Source organism: Xyrauchen texanus, chromosome 37, assembly GCF_025860055.1.
Source record: "Xyrauchen texanus isolate HMW12.3.18 chromosome 37, RBS_HiC_50CHRs, whole genome shotgun sequence".
Taxonomy (NCBI): Eukaryota; Metazoa; Chordata; class Actinopteri; order Cypriniformes; family Catostomidae; genus Xyrauchen; species Xyrauchen texanus.
Window position 1 is genome coordinate 27,026,137 of NC_068312.1, and position 14,830 is coordinate 27,040,966.

At 37.6% G+C, this 14,830-nt stretch overlaps 1 protein-coding gene across 4 annotated transcripts in view; it reads left to right on the forward strand.

Annotated features, from left to right (window-relative positions):
* The window catches only part of LOC127630941 (A disintegrin and metalloproteinase with thrombospondin motifs 10-like), an 85,518-nt gene that overhangs the window by 24,647 nt on the left and 46,041 nt on the right, over window positions 1-14,830 (forward strand). For all 4 annotated transcript variants that reach the window (XM_052108833.1, XM_052108835.1, XM_052108834.1 and 1 more), the window contains 5 exons: window positions 907-1,014; window positions 1,249-1,394; window positions 2,828-2,891; window positions 3,189-3,291; window positions 12,504-12,637. In XM_052108833.1, coding sequence (XP_051964793.1) covers window positions 907-1,014; window positions 1,249-1,394; window positions 2,828-2,891; window positions 3,189-3,291; window positions 12,504-12,637 — 555 coding nt within the window. The remainder of the gene's footprint in view (window positions 1-906; window positions 1,015-1,248; window positions 1,395-2,827; window positions 2,892-3,188; window positions 3,292-12,503; window positions 12,638-14,830) is intronic.

Sequence of the window (14,830 nt, forward strand, 5' to 3'; positions counted from 1 at the left end):
TTTTGTGCTGGTTCCACATAGCGGCTGGAGTTTCTTTTGTGGAATAACACTCCTTCAGGATAGTTGTGAATGAAGCTGCTTGTTCTTTGTGCGTTTGATGAGGTGTCATTGGGAAGACAGGGTAACTCTGATTTGTTTGTCAGGAAAATTTTTTTTGTTTTGTTTTTGGAGGCTTTTGGGGTGGGGCGTGGAAAGAGTAGTGTAGATTTGGTTGAGTATGATATATATATATGTGTGTGTGTGTGTGTGTGTGGTTTTTTTTTTTTTATGTGTGTGGGTTTATTTGCTTTTTTTATGTATATCTACTCATCTGTGTCCATGGGGATGTTTGTTTGGGGGAGGGGTTGGGGATTGCGAGGGGTGGTTGTGGGGTTTAAATATTGTTTGTGTTTATATATATGTTTTTGCTTTTCTTTATTATTGTAAGATTTATTAAAATAATTTATTAACAATTTATTGGTGCATTTATTCCTACTAAAAATTAATCATAATGTAATAATTTACTCTGCCTCTGAAACAACTTTTCAGTTTTTTTTTCCTTTTCAACTGATGTAACCAAGGTCTTTTATTTTTCAACCCCTCCCCTCTTACCACTTACCCATGTAGTGACACGACTAAAACGTTTCATGATCTAATCATTATCAATTCTCATTGATAAAATCAAGTCCTGCCCTACATTTGAATATCCCGTTGCACTTGGAAATACGTCGCATTACAGTAGTAAAATGTTTTGCGAATGCCATTTCATGTTGTCTTTGACTCATTTTTAGTGAAGGACAAGCTTTGGAGTTTGTTTTCAGCTCCATACAATTCTTCAGCATCTTAGAACATAATGTTTTCTTAAAGTCTATTTATCCAACATTTTCTGGAGTCGATTTGTTGAGTGGCTATTGTGTTTGTTTTCAGGAAGTGTGCAGTGAGTTGTGGTGCATGAGTAAAGGGAACCGCTGCATCACCAGTAGCATCCCGGCAGCCGAGGGCACCATCTGTCAGACCAGCACCATTGAGAAAGGGGTAAGCACAGAGAGATCTGGGTGTACACCTGGAATACCAGAACATAGCTATGTCAAGACTCAAGAAACAGAGTGATCCAACAGCCTTAAAGAAAATGTATTTTTTGGTATGATAAGCAGATCTTGGTTGATAATGAAATGCTTTTGCATGTGCATGGTGCTTCTAATAACATGCAAATTTGAGTAATGGCTTTTAAACTGTAATTAAACTGTATTTATGATATTTTCTCCTTAGTGGTGCTACAAAAGAGTATGTGTCCCATATGGAACTCGCCCGGAGGGTGTTGATGGTGGGTGGGGCCATTGGTCACCATGGGAGGAGTGTAGTCGCACCTGTGGGGGTGGAGTCTCATCCTCCATTCGCCACTGTGACAGTCCCAGGTGGGTCAAGGTCATGTAATTTATTAAATGAGGACTGAGCGACAGAACATTAGTGGACAAATTTTGTGAATGGCTTTGTTCAAAGCATACTAGATTACTGCTTGCTGTATACTGCAATGTAAACACTGTTAAAGGAAAAGTTCACCCAAAAATGAAAATTTTTTGATCACTTACTCACCCTCATGCCATCCCAGATGTGCATGAAGTTTTTTCTTCTGCAGAACACAAACAAAGATTTTTAAACACAATGTAAGTGAATGGTGACCAAATCTTTGAATGCCCAAAAGACAAGTAATCCAAAAGACTCGCAACGTTAAATTCATATCTTCTGAAGTGATACGATAGGTGTGGGTGAGATCAATAATCAGATCAATATTTGAGTCATTTTTTAACTGTAAATCTACACTTTTACTTCCACATTCTGGAAGTGAAAGTGTAATTTTTTCAAATTGTCAAAGTGCCTTCTTTATGTCATTTTTGGACCTTCTGAGTTCTGGTCACCATCCACTTGCACTGTATGGACCTACAGAGCTGAGATATTCTTCTAAAAACATTTGTTTGTGTTCAACAGAAGAAAGAAAGACATACACATCTAGGATGACATGAGGGAGAATAAATGAAATCCTAAGTTAAGTTATTATTCTATGATAAATATTTCTAAGTAGATATAATACATAAGTAGTATAATGCATTGTTGTCACATGACATCATTGTGTTGCCTGTGAGTGGCCTCAAGTTATCATCTTGAAATAAAGATGAATATTTGTATTTTTAATAAAATGTTGTGTTCAAATGTCTTAATTCATATCAGTCAGATCAAATAATGAGTCAAAAAATAGATGTTAAAAATTGCATCTGTGATTTGTTTGTAACACAAAAAATGGAAAATGGAAGATCAAGTCGTTCACATTGCAATGTGGCATTTGGTAGTCTGTGCAGTGTGCTCTGTTATATACCACGTTTTCTGTTCACTGTGTAAAGAGCTTTGAGTGTAAAAAAAAAGAAGAATAAAAGCGCTATATAAATGTAACATTCATTCATTCATTCATGTTTTGGCAAAATTGCCCCGAAAATTAGCATACTGTGCACAGGACGCATACTACATACTCGGGAACAATAAGAGTAGTATGTTAGTATGCTATTCGGAACAAAGCCAGTGTCACAAGCAGGACTTCATTTGTTCCATCTCATTCTTCTGTCTTGATGTATTTGAGTAATTTGATGATTCACGATGTTCTAACTCTCGGCCTGTTGTACTCGATGAACCTAGACTGACGACATGCCAGAGAAAATGGGAAAAACTAACTGATAGGCAGGCAGACAGAAGATGTCTGGCTGAAGTGGACTTGAGCTGAAGTGATTGTGTAATTGGGTGAGAGTTGCATTGAAATTGCACTCAGATGTTTCTGATGCCTGTGCTTGTGTGGATGCAGGCCAACGGTTGGAGGAAAATATTGTCTGGGCGAGAGGAAGCGTTTCAGATCCTGCAACATTGATGTGAGTTTGAAAGCCACACATCACTTACTGATTCCATTCCTGTATGTCTTAAGCTTACAAATGAACATGTATCCCACTTGTAAAGAGTTTACTTGGTTTGAGGATAGATTCTGTTCATATAATCTACAATTCAAAGTGTTTGCAAGACTGAAGCTGATGATGAGTATTGGAAAACTTTTGAGTAAAATATGGAATGCATGAAAAAAGTAAAGCTAGTGTCAAGGCCTAAAGTCTGACATTGTTCTCCAAATTAAGATTTGCCAGACAGACGGATTTGTGTTATTGTGTGTGGGTTAGGAGTGCCCGGCCGGATCTCAGGATTTTCGGGAAATTCAGTGCTCGTACTTTGACAGTGTTCCTTTCCGGGGGAAATTCTACACCTGGAAACCATACAGGGGTGGTGAGTAAAAAGCCCTTCAAACCACCTGTTCTGTCCTCGGACCAACGAGAATCACAACCTTGCTTGGACTGTTTTCACTCTAATCTAGGGTGCAAATTACAAAGGGGGTTTGACCCCCCCCCTGAAGGAAGTCAAAACAAGATGTGGGGGGGGGGGGGGGTCATAGAATGTACTCATAATATAAAGCTTTAATTGTAAATATGTACATGTCTATAGCTCTTTTCGATTTAATGTTGTTATTTAGGCCACCCCTAAAATGGGCCATAACATTGACATTGCCTGACTAGTTCAAGTGAATGCGAGGAGGAAAAAAAACGCTCATTCAAGGACACGCATTCATTACGTCTAAAATGCTTGTGCACAGTTCAGTTGAATGATAAAGTTTACCCTCTCTAACTTAATTATTCTATTGTATGATAAAAGCTATCTGCTGAAATAAAAAAAAATAACCACAAATCTAAAACAACGCTAAAATACAAGCTTGCATTTTCAGTCAGACATGCTTGGAAGTTGCGTTTGTTACTACAGCAACAAGAATAGGCTTTGGGCTCGTTTTCTCAGAATCATCATTGACCAGTAGAACTGTAAAAAATTGTAGTGCTCTATTTGAAATGAATATAAGATAAATGATCTCATGTCATACAGAATAACATTATTTAGATAAATAAAATAAAATCATTTTTCTGTTTTAAATGTCCTGATGGTAGTGTAGTAAGAAGCACTCACAAATGCACTGTTTAAATGAAGAAAAACTTCAATTAAGCCCTATAATGATAGGGAATTAGAGCAACATGGAGTGATATTTGCAACACATATATAAATCCTTTTGTACTGAGATCTTAATCACCAGTGAAGGCAACAAGAGCCAGAGAATTCCTAGATCAATGTTATTTATTGAAAACTCATTTGGAATGTAATACATGTTACATGTGCATGTGTTAACGTATATAACCTTAAAGCAAAGTGTATAATTAAATCATAACATTATACTCTGTGTTATATAACCCTGGAATTAGTTTTAAAAGAATGAGATGCAATGAGGTTTCAAACACATCTACAAGAGTGAGTGACAGTAAATTGTGTCATCTTCTCTCTCCTGACTGTTGTAATCCATCGCTTTGGATTTGCTTTCTATTTTGGAAAGTTTCCTGAAATGTTGTAGTGCCATTTTCCATTTGAAGTTGGAGCAAATGGGTTAACAAATATGATATTTGCCATGGTCTTCCATTCACTCCCATTCAACGCTATCAAAGTTTTCCATGCAATGGTTTACTTCTGTGTTTGAAATGGTGAAAGTGTGAAAAGGGTCCATTAGGCTGGTTAATAATTGTAATATTATAATTATATAATTATAATTATTTTGTGTATTATTGGGCTTAAAGAGATAGTTCACCCAAAGATATTATTGTTCCAAATCCCAACTTTCTGTCCTACGTGGAACACAGAAGCAGATTTATAGACAGTTAGCCTCAGTCTCAATTCACTTTTATTGTATGGAAAATGCAATGAAAGTGAATGGTGATTGAGGCTAACATGCTGCGTAACATCTCCTGATTTGATCTACAGAGGAAATAAAGTCATATTGGTATGAAACAACAAGAGGGTGAATGATGACAGGATTTTCATTTTTGGGCAAACTATCCCTTTAAGCAGTTTATGGTATTATTAATACATTTTATGTTTGATTTTAAGGACCTTTTGTCACTTAAAATTTTGGTTCTGTGTTGGGTTGCCACTTAATGTCCAGTCTGGTTCCTCAAACAAAACCAGTTGAGAACCACTGTACTACAATTCCTTATTTCTGCGTATTCACAAAGCTGCTGAAGATGTATTTTTTGTATAGTTAACAGCCAAACATACAGAATAGAATAAGAGAGAGAGGGAGGATCTGTCTTCCTGTAGTTCAAGTCATGGTTCTGATATGTATACTTTGAATCCACTACAATATAAGTGCTTTGGATGAAAGCGTCTGCACAGTGAATTAATGTAATTACAGAGGACTAAATAATCTCTTTATCCTTCTGCTTCGGTTACATACCTACATCTTTCATGATTACAGTAATGTTTACGTGACTTCAAAAAGTGCTGGATTGAGGACGTTTAAGGCTGTTTCAGGCTTTAGATTAGATAGATTAGATATTTGGACTGGACCACCATGCTCCATAGAAGCCATGAACTGGCTTGAGTCCAGGACAGATGAGAGAGTTGGAGAAAGTGACTGTAGAAGATGGTCTGGCATCCATATGCTGAGCTCTGGACTGCCAACTCCCAGAATCCCAGTCTCGAGTTCCTGCTCTTGATGAATGTAAAGCTAGCTGTCAAGAACATAACTGCCTTTAATCTGCCCCTCCAATAACATATAGGCTTACAGAGAGAAGCCCACTACAGGCTACAAGTGCTGCTTTCAGCTGATTTTACAATGGAAATCCTTTGCAGCTGTTAAAATATGTGCCAGACCACTGATGTACAAGCTGCCAGGTCAGGTACCATACATACCTTAAACCTGCAGTGCATCTGTGTCTGGTCACTCTTTCATCTCCTTTGTGTCTTTTTTTTCACTCTTGCATTTGCACTTATTGTATGTGCTTAGATATCTGTCTGTATGGGTCAGCATTCCTTCATACAATTGAAATAATCATTTGCTTGATGTGATTTCTTTTTGTCTTTGGTTGTGTTCGAAATGGTATGATACAGTGCAGTATGCACTATATGGCCTTCTATTTAAAAGTATCATGTGGTATGCAATGTAATGTGCATATTTTTGATTTCAGCATGCAGTAGAAAGTGCCTAGCAGTTATTATCTCTGACATAACTATGGTTATTTAGAATTTTTATTCAAATTTTGTACTTTCGGCAATCAATTAATGATTGATCAAGTAATAAATCCAGAAAATTTTGAGCACATTGCATTGTGGGATATAGTCAGTGGCGGGCCATGCATTTACAATCTAGGCATTCAGCGTGATTCATGCCATTTAGAAAACACAGTTTCGCAATGAATAAGACAACCTATGCCTTTGGGCATCATACATTATGTCGCAGCTAACTAGTAATACCAATTGACATTTTAAAAACAGGTCCACACACAAAATCCAGAACTTGAATTGACACTTAATGCTCAAGCAAGCCTAATTTTAAATGAACGTCTCCCAAACAGACATTTAAAAATCATAATTTTTCATATGAATCTACCAAAGAGGTCTATAATACCTGGAAAAATATATTTGATAATAATTGTGATTTAAATTCTGCTTGCAATAAATGTAGTTTTGTCAGGGTACGCAGTTATGCTGCGTTCCATTCAAGCTGGATGTGGGATATTCCTACTTGATATCGCCAACCATAAATGCATTCCATTCCCCGATATTCAGAAGATGACGTTTAAGGAAACAAAACTGCAACATTCCCGTTAGCTTAGCAGGGGTTTGACTCTCATTAGAGATGTCTCCTAGCAACCCAACTGATAAACAATGCTGAAGTGCTAGCATTTGTGCTACAGGTGTACGATTATCAAAAGAGATTATAATTTAACATGTTTTATACACCTGTTTCAGCAGGCGTTTGTTAACAAGCTTTACTATCATGTAATGTGGAAACGAACCTATTTATCGATATTACTTATAAAGTGAATGTTTTGCACTTACTTTGTATATCTCCCAGAGTGTCGAAATGTTTGTGTGACATCATACACCTGCATCTCTGTGAAATCAGTGTTGAGAATTTCTGCACGAGCCTACATGTTGTAATTCTGACTTAAATATGCATTCCATTGCACTTTTCCTAGTTGGAAGTTGTAAAATCCGACTATCCTAGTTGAATGGAACGCAGCACTACTTTTCAAAACTGACACTGAATGCTCAAGCAGCCTAATTTACACTTAGAAAACTCCTAATGTTTCTAAAACAATTCAAAAAGCACTTACCAATTTACTTGAATACCTCATTTCCTGTTTAATAAATGAAGCAATCACATGGTCATGCAGAGCATTTCGTGTTTTTAAATCCATACGGATCTCTTTCTCAACGGCAATACCAGCAGTGATGACAGCTAACTCGTCAGACTGCTTGATTTGACGCTTTTCGCGCTTCAATTATGAACTTAAATTCATAATTTCAATTATATCACTTAAAGCGTGATTGTGTCACTTAAGGCCAGCTAGAAGGCCTCGACTGGGACATATCCTAAAGATCACACCCACCAAGAACAAATAAATCAATCTGATTGACTGTTTAGGGATTCTGAAAAAATTCTGAAGGCCTGACGGGGTGGAGTGAACCGGGCAGAGGGCAGGGCCGGGTCGTGATTCTACACACCTGGCCCCTTATAAGGCTAATCAAGCCTCCGAGAGGGATAAAGGCCAACTGCGGACGGTGGTGCAAAAGAGAGAGAGAGAGAGAGAGAGAGAGAGAGAGAGAGAGAGAGGGCAACTAAATAAAACATGTCCACCCCATATCTTCCCAAATTTTTCAGCTCCCTACAGGGAAAGATGCATTTATTGAAGAAACACTATATCATATTTCTTGTGTTTAAGAAGAGAAATAACCTTCCTTCTTTTTGTGGGGTGCCCCAATACATTACATGTGGAGAGAGTCAATCCACTCATATTACACATTTTGACATATTAGAAAAAATAGGTTAAAAAATTAAATTGTAAAGACCACATTCCAACATTAGAGCAAAAATCAAACCCCAAACTTCCCTCCAACCAAACAAACAGAAAAAAGAAAAACGTGCGGCGCCAACTTGCGCCCTTCCCTCTAAAACTAAAACAGTCCATGTTTGCCTACGAGAGCCCCTGCGACAACTTTGACAGCTAATTCCCTCCGATGACTCCAGAAAATCGATCCGTTTCTTGACATCTCCCACTATTGGAACCACCTCTGTAAATTTCGTCTATATGGCAGTGATCGATCAACATATTACAGCAAGATCCTCCAAGTCAGCAACAACCTTCATCGGCATTGCCGTCAAGTTCGACAATTCTCGCCGAATTTCCCTCACTTCTCTGGCCAAATCGAATCCATGGTCTGCGACCTTGTCAGGGGTGTCAGCTTGAGCACGTAAGTGTCTTTTAATATCTCCAGAGCCTGATGATTCTGAATTCTTTGAAAGTGTTTTTCTAGAACAATTAAGGATCAGGGTGTATCGAATCTCGTCGGTTTATGAGTGCGCAGAGTCTGAACCTCGCATGGCATCACGTAACGCTCTCCACTAACACATTATCAAATGAGTCCAACAATAACAGAAAATTGGACTGCCCTCCTTAGGTTTATAAAATGTATGGTGAAAGAGTTATTATTTAAATAGATTGTTCCAAACCTTTATGAATTTCTCTCTTCAGTGGAATACAAAAGGAGATGTTAGGCAGAATGTTAGTGATGTATAGCCTCAGTCACCATACTTGTCCATTGCAACATGAATTGTAATTGCAACATTGGCTCAATCACCATGAAAGTGAATGGTGATTGAGCCAAACATTCAGAAGAAAGACAGTCATACAGGTTTGGAATGACATGAAGGTGAGTTTATGATATCATAATTTAAATTTCTGGGTGGACTATCCCTTTAACATGGTAAATGTGATACCACTGATGTGGCATGTGGGTCTTAGGGAACCAAAGTGAGATTATGAGTTTCAGCACCACCACTGCCAGGCACAGTCAAGGGGAATGGGTTCAGACCCACCCGCATTTCAAGTGAAATATTAAAGAGGCCAAGAGAAGGGCCCTGCTGTGGGGGGCCAGGGGCAAAATCACTCACCAGTGCCAGTGTCTGAGTTGGATTAGGAGTTGATTAACTCCTTATTCTCTGTCACATGACTAATAGCAGGCTAGATACTGTTATGTGAATAGTTTGTAGAGTGTGTAATGTAGATATGGAATGAAGGGTTCAGAGATTACTGTCTAGACTATATGACGGCTGGTCAATTGCAGCCACATGCAGATTTAGGCCAGATACATACTCATTGTAACCGAATGGCCCTGTCGTACATACTTAAAAATGAAAATTCTCTTATCATATACTCACCCTCATGCAGTCTAAGATGTGTATGACTTTCTTTCTTCTGCAGAACACAAATTAAGATTTTTAGAAAAATATCTAATCTCTGTAGGTCCATACAATGCAAGTAAATGGTTATTTTTTGGTCTGTTCTCACCCTAAACTGACTGGATCACTTCTGAAGACATTGATTAATCTACTGGAGGCAAATGGATTACTTTAATGTTCCCTTTATCTACTTTTTGGAGCTTCAAAGGTCTGGCCAACCTTCACGTGAAATGACTTACAGAGCTGAAATATTCTTAAAGAAATCTGCTTTTATGTTCTACAGAAGAAAGAAAGTCATACTCATCTGGGATAGCATGAGAGTGAGTAAAGGATTTTTCATTTTCATTTTTGTGTGAATTATCCCTTTAACTTGCATTCTTGCATTACTGTGGCCAGAACAAACCTCAGTATTCAAGCAGGCAAAAGATTTACCTTCAAATGTCTGTGACATAAAATTAAAAGTGTTTAGATTGCTAGCTATAAACATGTTGACAGTTTAACTAACTTTAAAGCTCAAGAGTCTAATTTTTGAGCAACCAGCATCACCAAACGGAATAGGAAAAACAATGTTTTTCGAACAGGTTTCCCGAAGTCTGCTATTGGTCAATGTGTAAAAAATTACAAACTTCATCTTCATCAACCAACTTTCTCAGCAAGATTCTCTTCAAACTGTTGATACACCATCACTGCATCCAAATATCCATGCTTCCCTACTTTATAGAAAACTGAACATAGAAGAAAAACATTTACACTAATGCATGCTATCCATAGATTTCCTGACTAACCACTGGGTGCTGCCATGATGATTCTAATTGCCGCTGGACTGTTTTTTGTTTCCTATCGCAAGATAAACACTACCAATATGGGCATCCCAGACAGAGAACAACCATTTTAAATGTTAGTTTGAGCAAATATTAGTCCAGGCTAAACTTTGATATCAACATAACCCTCCTTGTTCATAGCTTCATGTCATGCACCCACTCGATAAACTTTGACAGATGAGGTACTGTCAAAAAACGTCCATTGGAGCTCTATAAGTATCTGTCTAATGGAGCCACGTGGTTTTTTGGCCATTTTTACAGTTAATACACTAAACATCACACTTTCCACTAAGTATATATGCAGAGTTGAGTGAAAACACTGGAAACTGAAAACAGACGTCCATTATGGAACACCTCCGTCTTCAGGAAAAAGATGGATAGTGCCCCTTGCAGCAAACGTTTAGAATACAATGTAATTGTGTTGTAGTGTTATAAATTGGTTTCTGACACATTTCGGACCATAGCGACACAGAAAAGAAGCTTGTGTCGCTAGAAGTGTTTGCGTTCTCGTATTTGCATAGCGTTTCAAGCCTAAGCTGCAAAACGATTGGCTCTGACAGAGTGTGCATTGTTCAACATTGTCAGAACATCTGTAAAATGTAGAGTACGCTTCTGTCTTTTTCTTTCACTTTTCTCTCTTCCTCTTCTACTTTTTGAACAGGTGTCTTTCTCTCCTGCTCTCATCCTTGTTCTTTCTTCGATTTTTTTCTCACTCGTCTCTCTCCTTTCCTCCACGTGAGTTGCACAATTTCTTTGTCTCTTGGGGAATTTGGTGAGAGAGGCTGTTTTTCCCTCTGCCGTTCTTTATTTTCTGTTTCTCAAATTTGTAGGGCTCTTAAAGAGAGCACAGAAGGGGAAATAGCAAATGTGCAAGTGTCTAGCGGGAATTTGGATTTTAATCAAATTCAGCTGTTTGATATCTATAAGCAAACCATCTAAACCCCTTCTGGATGTAACAGCAGTGGAAGAATAAACTAACTTACATAAACCCCACAAGCTCATTAAAATACCACATACAGCCATGAGTCTCTACAGAGTGTTGGCGGATGACCTACAGTGTTAGTATCGTTATAAAGCTCCATTCACGTGTCCCTATTGTTGGAGGTGCATAAAACTGAGGAGTGAATTTGCCAGCACTTTGTTTTCAAGTTTGTTTTTCCATGGTGTAATGGCATAACTTTAACAATGCATAGCACATGAGGAGGCAGTGCTGCACGAGCAACAAGAACTTTGGAAAATAGTGTTTACGTCAGTGTGTGTGTGTCACATTGAGAGATCAGGGTTCAAAACCTCACTGCAGTGAGAGTGTGTCCTGTGTACCGCATGTGGTAATAGGATCTGTTCGATGTCTTACATAAGAGATTCGTTGCGTTTATAAATTCCTTTGACGCTGTAATGAGTATGCATGTCTCAGTTAAACAAAAAGCATATAGAAAACATACGTATGTAAAGTTTGAAGGTTATCTCAAACAAATTTCATTGCTGAAAGTTTTATCTTTTGTAGCACAGGAGACACCATGGTGTACAGTTATGTTTAATTTAAGTATCAAGTTTGTCACAAATGTTTCCCTACAGTTCCTTAGGAGACATAAAATGGACACAAATCAATTGTTGACATACAGTAAAAATATGTATAGCTATTAACTAATGCTAAAATTGACATCTTCAACTTTTCGCTGCCCACTTTGGTATCCGTTTGTGACATAATTGGGATATATTCTATATTCTATATAAATTCTAAAAGGAGGCACATCCAAGAAAACTATTTCTCATGTTTAAAAGAGACTCAATTGAATAGTTTACCCAAAAATGAAGATTCTGTCATTATTTACTCACCATCATGTCTGTGGAACACAAAAGTAGAATTTTTAGAAGAATAATTATGCAGCACTTGCCATAAACCAACATTACATAATTACTTGGCACTGTCAAGCTAAACATAAGGACAAAAACACCATAAAATCACCACAAAAGTAGTCCATACAACTTGTGCACTAAATTCCAAGACTCCATAATCCTAATGATAAGTTTGTGAGATGAACAGACTGAAATTTGTTGTTAGTCACTGATCATTCACACCTTTGCCAAAGCTTGCCTCTAGCCTATGCTTAATCTCATTGCTTTCTTTGGCAAAACAATTGAGACATTAAAGAGATCTCCTTTTTGATTTTTCATTTCGATGGGATGTACTATAAGTACAACATGTGGAACTTTTATTTGGAGCCTTTTGCACTTTCAGCTGTTACTGAATATCTGTCAGACAAGCTCGTATGTCAGCAGCTTGTTTGTAACTAAATGACACATGATTGTTCTGGTGTGATGTTTTGTACATTTGCTTCCAGGAGGGGTGAAGTCATGCTCGCTGAACTGCCTTGCAGAGGGCTATAACTTCTACACCGAGCGTGCACCAGCTGTGGTCGATGGCACGCCCTGCAGGGACAACTCTCTGGATGTTTGTGTGAATGGCGAGTGCAAGGTGAGATGGTAACGTGCACATATACACGCGTTCAAGTAAACATTTCGGTAACACTTTACATTAATGTTCATTAATGTTTTTAATGTTTTTTGGTAACACTTTATTTTGATGGTCCCAAGTAGATATTTAACTGACTATAAGTGACTTATCAACTGGCTTGCTATAGCTAGTAAACAGTGTTTCAATAAATATTCAGTAGACTATCAATAGCCTGTATAAAAGAGGCAAAATAACAGCTTATCGACTGGCTTGCTATTGCTAGTAAACTGTGTTTCAACAAATATTCTGTAGACTTTCAGTAGCCTGTATATAGATCTCTATTAATGACCTACTTACATTATTGTTCATTAAAAGGTCATTAATAAAGATCTATATACATTACAGGCAACTGAAAGTCTGCTAAATGTTTGTTGCAACACTGTTTACTAGCAATAGCAAGCCAGTTGATAAGTCACTTTTAGTCAGTTAAATGGTCACTTATAGTCAGTTAATGATCTACTTGGGACCATCAAAACATTTTTCTCCCCTTTTTCTCCCGATTTGGAATGCCCATTCCCACTATTTAGTAGGTCCTTGTGGTGGCTCGGTTACTCACCTCAATCCGGATGGTGGAGGACAAATCTCATTTGCCTCTGCTTCTGAGACCATCAATCTATGCATCTTATCATGTGGCTCATTGTGCATGACACCTAAGAGACTCCGAATGTGGAGACTCATGCTACTCTCCGCAATCCACACACAACTTACCACGCGCCCCATTGAGAGAGAGAACTACTAATAATGACCACGAGCAGGTTACCCCATGTGACTCTACCCCCCCAAGCCACTGGGCCAATTTGGTTGCTTAGGAGACCTGGCTGGAGTCACTCAGCACACCCTGGATTCGAAATTGCAATGTTCCTTTATTTAAGGGTTCATGAAACTGCATATTAATGACTTATAAGTCAATTACAAATGCATTATAAATCATTGTTATGCAGTTACAAGAACAAGAATCAAAAAGGGCGACATTCATCCAATACTTGCCAAATAGTGAGCACCTACATGTACAACTTACATTTGATAAAATAACTAATTGTTCATACTCATATCATTAAACAATGTGTCCTAATTAATAATTTATGACACATTGCAGTAAAAAAAGATGATTATATTGAGATTAAAAGGAGGAATAATATAATTAACATGTTAATTATTATAATGTCTTGACTTACTTGGGTTGTCACTTTCCTTTTCACTTTGATGTCAAAAGGATGATGCTTCTCCCAGTGGTGTCCCATCTAACCTAGTCCGAGTTACCCACAATCCTCTGCAAAAACGCTTTTAAGATCTTCATGCTCATTCATAGCATATATCCTAGAGTAAAGCCTGATGACCATTAAACCATACTTTAACGTACATAGCTTTCTAATGTTGGTAACTCATTTATAAATTCTTCATATGTGTCTACTTTACATTAAGGTACATTTATATAGGTTATTAATGTAAGTCTCTCTATTTGGCAGGTATTGCATGAGACTCACCTTTTTTATGCATGTTGTTATAATTATAAGTTGCATATCAATGATTTATTAAGCATTTGTAAATTAATGAGTCATTAATGAACCCCTTTATAAACCCTTAACAAAGTGAACAGTAATGTAAAGTGTAACCAACATTTCTCCTTTTCAACACAGATAGTTTTAACATGACAGTACTCATACAGATGTTTTTCCTGTTGTGGTGTTTGGACAGCTTGAAACTCTGCCAGGGGAAAAGAGAGACAAGAGAAAGTCCCTCCCTTGTCCCCCCCCCCATTTTTCTAATTGACAGACTTTTTTATCAATCTTTAAACTGTTCTTTGGTGGTTTGCCATTGCAATCCTGGCTTTCATTAGAGCTCATTTTGGCTCTTTTAGCTGCATGGTAAAGACTCCACTGTTGCCTCATAAGAGCAATTTTGTGACTTTTTTCCATGTCTGTTATCTATGATTTTGTGTACACAGATTTTTGTCCAATCAAATGGTCTCTATAATTAAAAAGTCCATCCCTCTGCAACCGACTAACAAGTAGCAAATCTTATTTCATGGCTGTGATGTAAACTATTAAAGCCTGTTGACTATTTAAAAAATAAGGAATGATCCCTTTGATATATATCCTGCACCAAATTCAATATGAAATACGGCACCATAGGCATCTGCCCATGTCCTCACCA